This window comes from Phasianus colchicus, chromosome 31 (assembly GCF_987193195.1).
Source record: "Phasianus colchicus chromosome 31, bPhaCol1.hap1.1, whole genome shotgun sequence".
NCBI lineage: Eukaryota > Metazoa > Chordata > Aves > Galliformes > Phasianidae > Phasianus > Phasianus colchicus.
Window position 1 is genome coordinate 267,996 of NC_143466.1, and position 9,419 is coordinate 277,414.

A 9,419-nucleotide genomic window follows, 5' to 3' on the forward strand; every position below is an offset into this window, starting at 1 on the left:
TATTTTCTCCCCAAAGGACCAGTCGTCACACCAAAAATACCACAGTTGCTCTCGAATAGAAGACATTCTCTCCCACCATTTCCGAGTTCTCTCCCTCAAGTATGTCATTTTCTCCCAGAAATACCACATTTCAGTGGTAAATTTCACCTTCTCTTCCAAAAAGAGGATATTTTCTCCCAGAAATACCCCTTCTCTTAGAACTACCACACGTTTTCTCCCAAAAATACTGGATGACAAAACCAAATGGGACACTTGCAACCAAGAAGAGGACTGGCACAACTGCAGAGCGGTGCCATCCTCATTGAAGAGGTGACGAGGAGTGTACAGGGAGGGGAGCTGGGGACAGTCGGGGGACATGTGGGGTCTGCTGTGGGTGTGACATGGGGTCGGTGGTGTCACCATTGTTGGTTCTTCCCTTCACTGGATGCCACTGGGAGTCGTTGAGTGTCACTGTCTTCAGGTGACACCGTGACACAGGGTGACCTCGATGTGGAACAGCCGTGACGCAGTGTCCCCATCCCTGGCTGTCACTGTTGTTACCGTCATCTGGTGTCACCATCACTTGTGTGCCACCATCTATCGGGTGACACCATTCCCTGTACTCTGACCACCGCATAGGGCCAGGCACAGGCAGCTCTGCGTTGTCACCATGCTGTCACTGAGCCTCTCACTGTTCTTTGTCACCCCTCCAGGCCCACCTAGAGCTGGACCTGGTGACACTGGAGTCCTCTGGCGCTGTCACCATCGTCTGACATGAGGATGTGGACACGCACGGTGGTGAACTCTGTGCCACCACCAGAGGGGACTGTGTGACACCAGCGTGGCACAGCCGTGACGCGGTGTCATCGTCATCGGGTGTCGCGTTCGGCAGCCAGCATCGGGTGTCACCGTCATGCAGAGGGGACAAAAGGACCCCCTGGGGACGTTGAGCCGAAGCTGGGGACACTGTAACCAGCTGGAGGACTTCCTGGAGAAGTGGGGACACAGCATCGTGCTGTCACACCACCAAAGTTGGGGACACCTTCATGGCACCCTGGTGGTGTCACGTACTGGAGATGGGGACACCCCCACAGTGTCACCCCCACGGACCACTTTGTTCCCATGGGTCGGGGGTTGACACCCCTCACTTTTGCAATTAAGGTTTATTTTTCGATAATGGGGGTTAGAGGATGTCCCCCCCCATGTCCCCATGTAAACTAAGCATGCACGCTGCAGTTTTCAGCCTAGGCTTTTAAGAGCAAAGCCAGAAAATTCCACACCGCTCAGTACAAAGCTGTGCGATGATGAGAGTGACTCAAGCTCTGCCCAAAGGATGAAAAGTAGCATCAAAACGGCTGAAGAGAGGGGGGACAATGAGGCAAGGTAGCACTGCAGAGAAGTCAGGAGAACACCTCTGCCTTCCGGGATCAGGCAGCCGGCGGAGCCTCTCTTCCCCCAACAGAGACGCCTGCAGGGTGAGGGGCACACGCTCACTTCTGCTCAGTGCTGCCCCGAGAAACTCAGACAGCTCGAGACAGCTGTTCTCTAACTCAGCGCGCCTGTGCTCAGGCCGTGCTACTCGCAGTTCTGTGCACGTGCTTTGCAGGCAGTGCGTTTATGGGCAGGGCCAAGGACTGGTGCATCCATTGCTTCTATAACCTGCAGCATCCCCTGATGGAGATGTGGGAGTTCTGACCCAGCGCCGCGAGTGGAATAACGAGGAGGTGGTGCAGCAGCTCACTGAGTGCCACTGGACAAATCAGGCCGTGCGCTCTTTGTGAATACAAAGCTCCAATTGTTTATTGATGGACTGCAACCAGAGTGCCAAGTTGGGCTGCTGCCACGAAGCCGCTGCCTTCTGATGCTCCTCCACTCAGTCCTTCAGCTGCAGCTTCTCCATCATCTCCACAAGGCTGTTCATTGTGGAGGACTGGAAAGAAAGAAAGCGAGCGTCAAAGTAGGACACCGCTTCCCCCAGCATTCTACAATCCCCTTCACGTCTGACAGACAGAGAACAACAAGAGCCGTGTCTGTGCTCACCGAGGACTCACCTCTGCACGTGCAGCGGCAGCTCTCAGAGCAGCCTTCTTCATTTCTGCTCTCCTCTCTTTTTGTCGTTGTCGTCTTGCTATAGAGAAAGAGGAGAGAAATTCAGTTTGTCAACAGCAAAACCGCGGAAACATGGGTACATGAAAACAGGCTAGGAAGCCTCTCAGGGAAGGGTATTTCCAGTGGGACAAGCAGAAGGCCGTCATGGATTTCATGGGAAAAGAGAGGGTTACACTTTCTGGCACTTCCTTGCCATTGGACTCGGCAGCCTTCTACTCTTTTCCCCTCTCCGCAGAGAGAAGGAGAAAGCAAAGCAAATCCTAAGCAAACTCCATGCACCTGATAAGGGAAGCACCTCACCAGGGCAGCTGCAGCACCTTCCTACCTCTTCGCTTTGAGGTCCGGAACCGCTCAGTCGGCGCTGGGGCAGGCCCAGGGTGTGTTGCTGGAGCTGGCACACCGCCTCTGCTCTGATGTGGGCTCTGAGCCTTCTCCCCATCGCGCTCCACCTTCACTTGTTTCTTGGCAGGCCACAGCTCTGCTTTTTGCTCCTCTTCCTCCACTCCCTTGCGCTTTCTTGCAGCCATGGTCTTGGAGAGGGAGTGGTTGTCAACTGCAGGGGAAGGTCTTTCCCCTCTGCTGGGACCTGCTGTTCCAGGAAGCCCTCCTGGAGCCTGGAGAGGAGCTTTCGCGTACATCTTGCCGTTTGGCTCAGCACCTCTCCCTGTTCAAATCAAGCAAGGGGAAGCAGCAAGATTAAAAGAGAGTCACACACTGCCTTCGGTCTGCAAAATGGGCCACAATGCTAGGAACTCTCGAGTGTTCACAGCAATGGACCTTGGGATCTTGGCTGAACTGTGGGCCATTTCCAATTGGGACAGGAAAGGCAACTGTAATCCCCAGGGATTAAGATCTCAAGCAACACGCAACGACAGCAGTCCCAGGAAAGGACAGACAGAAAGCCTAACTAGAAAGACAGTGCACCAAACCCAGATGCTGCTGTGTGTCTGTACCTCTCTTGGGGGCTGTGCCACACTCCATGCTCCTCCCCTGGCTTCCTGCAAGGCTGCGCTTCACTGCAAGCCTGCTTGCATCAGCTTCTGTCAGAAAGGAAACAAGAAAGACATGAAGAGCATCTCTTTGGAGGAGCATTTTAGCACAGCCAACCACAAACTTCTGCTCCTCAAGCGTAGTTTCTTCAATTGGCCTTTCTGCTGCTACAACGCTGTGCCATTTCTGCAGTCAGCACAGATCTGCAGTGCCCCTTCTTTTCTCCTCCATCCCACACAGCCCTTCATGCAGCCCTATTTAGAGGCAGGTACCCACACCACAGCTCACAAGAGCTTCTTACCTGGGGAGGCTTTCCGTTTCCCCCCAAGCCCAGCACCATTCCATGGACGCGCAGGCTCCGTCCCTACAACAACAGATTGTGTGTTGATTTCACAGACACCAGGAGCAGCACTGTCCTGTTAGCCCACGTCCACCACAAAAACCAAAAGACACTCTTCTACAGCCAGAACAGAAACTGATCTTTAAACTGCAGTGCGCTTGCACAAAGCACTACTGCTCTCATTCCCGCTCAGGTGGCAGCAGAGGAACCCCAGTCTGCCTGACAGCTCTGCATGCTGCAGAGCAAAGCTGCGTCAGCACACAAAACGCTATCAGCTGCAAAAGTCGAGGCACGGATTTTTTGTCCCTACAGGGAATGCACTCAGCTCTGAGCACCACCACTTACACACACACTTCTGTCTCACTGCTGCCATCTGTTGCTGTCGGCCTCTCTAATGCTTCCACCATGGTTACTGGACACCCCTGCAGTGCTGCACCGCTCAGAAGTAATACTTAAAATGCATTCTTCCATACTTCATGACAGAGGACTGCAGAGACTCACTTTTGCGTGGTGCTAAGGATGGTCCGTCCCCATCGCGTCCCTCTGTGCGCTGCAAGGCGCTGTTGGATCTCTGGCAGCCTGCTGGGTGCTGCTCCCTAGCACAGGGAACCGCGCCGCGCTGCTTCTGAGGAGAGAAATAAAGGAAGGGCCATGGAAACGGCCACCCAACGTTTGCAAAGAGATGCAGTGTTCCAGATGGTGCCAGAGGTGGGTATCAGAGTGCTGAGACGTTAGTTATCACTAACGGAAACATTTGGGAGCGCATTCACAACATCTGCACGCGCTGCAATTTCTGGGCATATCCAGCTTTCTCATCGTTCAGGTGGAGAAGACGGGCGCTCTCAGACATCACTTCGGGGGGTTAAACCAACACACCTGCAAACACCAGCATTATTCCGAGGGAAACAGTGACTTCAGGTGCCACAGTTCAACCCATGCAAAATTACCGTACACAGCCTTAGCTCTTCACCACTATTTCTTCCCCACCCTTTACTACTGCAGGCAGCTAGAACTAACTTCTCAGCAGAAACCCGGGGCAGCTGGCAAACCATAACCAGGTGCAGCTGGCAGGAGGGCAGTGCCCGCTCTCTGCTCCCACCCTGCCCCAGCAGGTTAAGGAGCCTGGCAATGCTGTCCTGTTGCTGCAAGTGCACAACCCAGCCGCTTACTGAGCTAACAAAGGACCAGCAGGGCTCCCCCTGCTCCACCCCTTCCCCTCCAAAACCAGAGAAAGGAGAAACCCAAGCGAAAGAAACCCAGCCATACCTTTCCACGCGCAAAGCAGCGATGGCAACTGCGTCCGTCTCCCTGCTGAGACATGCTGGGGAACGTCTCAGGGGAAGCTCAAGTTCCCGGGGTCCTCTCCACAGGGACTGCCCGCACTGTTGGAAAGAGCTGGCTTCACTCTCTCTTCAAGTGCCTCGATCCCCAAAATCTCCTTTTGGAAAGGAAAAAGGAACCCTAAGGAAAGAACCTGCAAGTGAAAAACAGTGAGGAAGAAGCATTTTCCCAGCATTCTTCTGCTGTGCAGTTTAGACTCTCGGGCAGGGCAATGTCTCGAAACCAGCTGGTTACAAGGACTGTCCCCAAAATACACCCAGCTCCTGTACAGCTGCCATGATTTCTGACAGCAAGCGTTCTCCATCTCCTCAATAGTTACGCGCCTTGAAGCACATGGCTGGTGTTGCTGTCCTGAAGAAAACTCCCTCTGTCTCACTGCCAGCCGGGACGAGGGCTGATGCAGCGTGCCCACCCCAGCCCAGCTTTCCTGCTGAGACACCTCCCGGCAACCACCCAGCACCAAACCCAGCTCACCTGCTCGGCCTGCTCAGCCTGAGCTGTGCCCAGCTCACGCACACGCCGCAGCGGTGCTTCCGACGGGCTCTCGCAGGGTGATCTCTCAAGGAAAGCTCACAGCTCAGTCTCTGCGTGCAGCACACTCACCAGAGCACCAGCTCTGCTCACCGGCTGTGCCACAAACGCTCCCACCTCGGCGATGACTGTGACCTCAGCGAGTGCCCGCATCACTTCTGTGCTTCCATCATAAGCAAAGGGCGTGCTCACCTCCCAGATCCAAATTTTAGGAAACCAACACCACGGTCTCCCAACGGGTTTATTTAAGTAAAAGAACAGAGAAATTAAGATGACCCTCATGCAGCCACTTCTTGCTCAGGTGCTGCACAATCGGACCAAGGAGATGTTACCCCCAGGCTGCCTCCAGCTTGGAGGATTTGAGCTCCCAAGCAACCAGCAAGCATTTGGACGTGCCCTCCCCCTGCTTTTTACAAGGACAGACGAGTCCTTCTTGGGATGCCAGCTATTCTGCAAAGGCGGAATAGCTCTGTTCTTGGGCCGCAGCTCCTTGGCCACGCGCTTCTCAAATACTGGGGCTGCATTACCTCCTGGGCATCCACACGTGCTCCGACTCTCCCGCAGGGTTTCTGGCTTCCTGCTGGGGAGCTTCTCATCTTCTGCAATATCATTCCTGCCTCCTCTGGTACCATCCTGGGAGATGCTGCAGAGCTCATGAGCCTGAACTACCTTCCTCCCATCAGCAGCTGCTCTTGCTTTAAAGAAGTGCCAGCACCTACGAATCAGCTTGGAGAAAGTAATTCTGGGGACCCAGAGACACTGCAAGTTTCAATGCAGCTCCCACAAGAACGCTGCTGTTAAATCCGTAGAATCATAGAATGGATCAGGTTGGAAAAGACCCGAAAGATCATCGAGTCCAACCGCAACCTGACCATACTCCCCTAACTCTAACAACCCACCACTCAATCATGTCCCTGAGCACCACATCCAGAGCTCTTTAAACACGTTCAGGGACAGCCAGGACACATCCCCAATTAGCCAGGACTGCTGAAGGATGATGGAGAGCGGCTTGGCAGCCACGTCTGCCAACCCCCTCAGCACCCCAAGGTTCAATCCATCCGGCCCCATGGCTTTCAAAGCAGGTTTTGTTTCTTTAATTATTGTCTCCCATTCTATCTTTTCTTTTAGAAAGGAATCTAAAAGATGAAAAGTAAGAAAGTACTAAACAAAATGAATCAAAAGAAATGAAAAAAGGAAAGAAAGGGGAAGAGATGAAAAGAGACGGAAAGAAAAGGGGAGAGGGAAAGAAAAGGGGAGAGGGAAAGAAAAGGGGAGAGGGAAAGAAAAGGGGAGAGGGAAAGAAAAGGGGAGAGGGAAAGAAAAGGGGAGAGGGAAAGAAAAGGGGAGAGGGAAAGAAAAGGGGAGAGGGAAAGAAAAGGGGAGAGGGAAAGAAAAGGGGAGAGGGAAAGAAAAGGGGAGAGGGAAAGAAAAGGGGAGAGGGAAAGAAAAGGGGAGAGGGAAAGAAAAGGGGAGAGGGAAAGAAAAGGGGAGAGGGAAAGAAAAGGGGAGAGGGAAAGAAAAGGGGAGAGGGAAAGAAAAGGGGAGAGGGAAAGAAAAGGGGAGAGGGAAAGAAAAGGGGAGAGGGAAAGAAAAGGGGAGAGGGAAAGAAAAGGGGAGGGAAAGAAAAGGGGAGAGGGAAAGAAAAGGGGAGAGGGAAAGAAAGGGGGAGAGGGAAAGAAAAGGGGAGAGGGAAAGAAAAGATGGAAAACAGAAAACAAAATGAAAAAAGGAAAAAAAGGAAAGGAAGGGAAGAAAAGAAGAAAAAGGAAAGGAGAAAAAACTCCTTCCATCACCACTGCTACCACAAGCACTAAACCATATCCTGTAACTCCTAATCCAGATGCCTCTTGAACACTGCCAGGGACGGCGACTCCACCACCTTCCTGGGCAGCCATTCCAGTGCCTGGCTGCTCTCTGAGAGAACAAGTTCTTCCTTATGTCTAACCTAAACCTCCTCTGGTACAACTTATGGCCATTTCCTCGGGTCCTGTTTGTTGCCTGGGAGACGAGGCCAAACCCCTCCTCATCACAGCCTCCATTCAGGAAGTTGTAGATTGCAATGAGGTCTCCTCTGAGCCTCCTCTTCTCCAGACTGAACAACCCCAACTCCTTCAGCCGCTCCTCGTAAGGCCTGTGTTCCAGACCCCATACCAGTTTTGTTGCCCTTCTCTGGACACGTTCCAGGGCCTCAATGTCTTTTTTTGTAGTGAGCGGCCCAAAACTGAACACAGTGCTCAATGCGTGGCCTCACCAGGGCTGAGTACAGGGGGATGATTCCCTCCCTGCTCCTGCTGGCCACGCTATTTCTAATGCAAGATGCTGTTGGCCCTCTTGGCCACCTGGGCACACCTCTGTCCCTGGAAAGGTGATGGAACAGCTTGTGCTGGATGCCATCTCCAGACAACTGGAAGAAAAGGAGGTTATCAGGAGTAATCAGCAAGGGTTCACCAGGGGGAGGGCATGCTTGACCAACCTGGTAGCCTTCTACGATGTTGTCACTGGCTGGGTGGATGTAGTGCATGTAGTCTACCTTGCTTTCAGCAAGGCGTTTGATACCGTCTCCCACAACATCCTTATGACAAAGCTGAGGAAGTGTGGACAGATGAGTGGACAGTGAGGTGGGTTGAGAACTGGCTGACTGGCAGAGCGCAGAGGGTCGTCGTTGGCGGTGCAGAGTCCGGTTGGAGACCTGTAACCAGCGGTGTTCCTCAGGGGTCGGTGCTGGGTCCGGTCTTGTTCAACATCTTCATCAATGTCCTCAATGAGGGAATAGTGCTCACCCTCAGCAAGGGTGATCTGTGAGGCCCCGTGTACTGAAAGGCAGCCACACGGTCTCCCATGAGCCTTCTGTTCTCCGGGCTCAACAAGCCCAAACCTCTCAGTCTCTCTCCAAAGGAGACATTCCCGATGCTTTGAAGCCTTTGAAGTCACGTTCCTGATGTCCAAGTTACGTGCCCATCATGTGTTAATGCTGTTGTGCCAATCGGTGGGCTCAACAGCTGCAACAAAGACACCAACGTCTTTGGGATAGGCTTATTTTACTGCCTATGACAAAATAAAACCAACAGTAATATTGGCAGCGTCTATAGCCAAAAGAGAAGCTTAGCAGTAAAGGGAATAAGCAAGGCAGTGGGCCTACTCATTGCCACGTGAACACAGTGGTGAAGAAAGATCCACGACCAATTGCCCCAGCACTTTACCATCAGCCAGATCCGCAGTCACTGGGGAGCCCCGTTTGCAGGGAGGATCTGAAGAACCTCTCCCAGCCATGGGGAAGTTGCACAGCAATGCATCCATCCCACGAGTGAGGCGTCCAGAGCCGCTGCAAGCAGCTCCAGCCTTTCTAGCACACAGTAAACCAATGTACGGAGCAGTCCGAGGGAACAGCCGCTGCCCTCTTTCTCCTCTTGGTTTTCGCCCCGAAGCCTGGCCAGGGCTCAAGGGGAACAAAAGGCGTCGTGCTGTCAATCTTGCTGCAGCACGGGCCTCTTTGGCAAGACTGTCTGCCCAGCCCCCCCGCGTCGGGCTTCGTCGGGTAACGAACTCAGCAGCAAAGCTGCCCTCGGCTCCTCGGGGAGAGCCCGCCGTCGTCACGGAAACGCAGCGTGACAGCACGCAGGTCCCAGCAGCCCGGCTGATGTCACCGGCGCCGTGACTTCCTCTGCCTGCCCTGGAGCCGCAGCCCGAGAGCTTTCCGGCCCCCGGCCTCCCTCTCCCTGGTCAGCGCCAGCGCCGCCAGCTTTCTTCTCGGACAGACGTGAATACAGAAAACGGCAGTCGAGTCCTCCGCCTGCGGGGCAGCGGCTCAGCACGGCGCTGCTGACCGTTCGAGCCGAGCCGAGCCGGAACCGAAGGCGGCCGCCCGACTCTGCCGGGCTCCGACGCGTCTCGATCGGCGGGGTCGGTCCCTCTCTTTCGGGGCTGCCCGGCTCGGCCAGGAGCCGCTCCCGGACACCGGGCGTCCCGCCGCTCGCAGTCAGCCGCCGGTTCTCAGCCGGCGGCGCCCCGCCGCGACGCCGACTCCGGAGGACGGCTCCGTTCTGACGCGGGACGGACGGGGCCCCGAGGCGCGGGGCGGGCGGCGGCGGGGACGCGGGGCGGCGGAGCGCCGCTTTCCCGGCACGGAATC

General features: G+C 54.6%; 2 protein-coding genes across 7 annotated transcripts in view; one reads left to right on the forward strand and one right to left on the reverse strand.

Moving 5' to 3' along the window:
• LOC149914094 (uncharacterized) overlaps positions 1 to 9,419 on the forward strand; it is a 155,188-nt gene that overhangs the window by 10,078 nt on the left and 135,691 nt on the right. The window lies entirely within an intron of this gene.
• Positions 1,048 to 4,890, reverse strand: LOC149914095 (zinc finger CCCH domain-containing protein 11A-like). Its single transcript, XM_090127661.1, has 7 exons — positions 4,685 to 4,890; positions 3,920 to 4,043; positions 3,380 to 3,442; positions 3,042 to 3,128; positions 2,414 to 2,752; positions 2,031 to 2,107; positions 1,048 to 1,909 (listed from the first exon to the last, which is right to left on the reverse strand). Exons 1-7 carry the CDS (start codon positions 4,736 to 4,738, stop codon positions 1,853 to 1,855), a joined length of 801 nt encoding a protein of 266 aa, XP_089983787.1. The 5' UTR covers positions 4,739 to 4,890; the 3' UTR covers positions 1,048 to 1,852.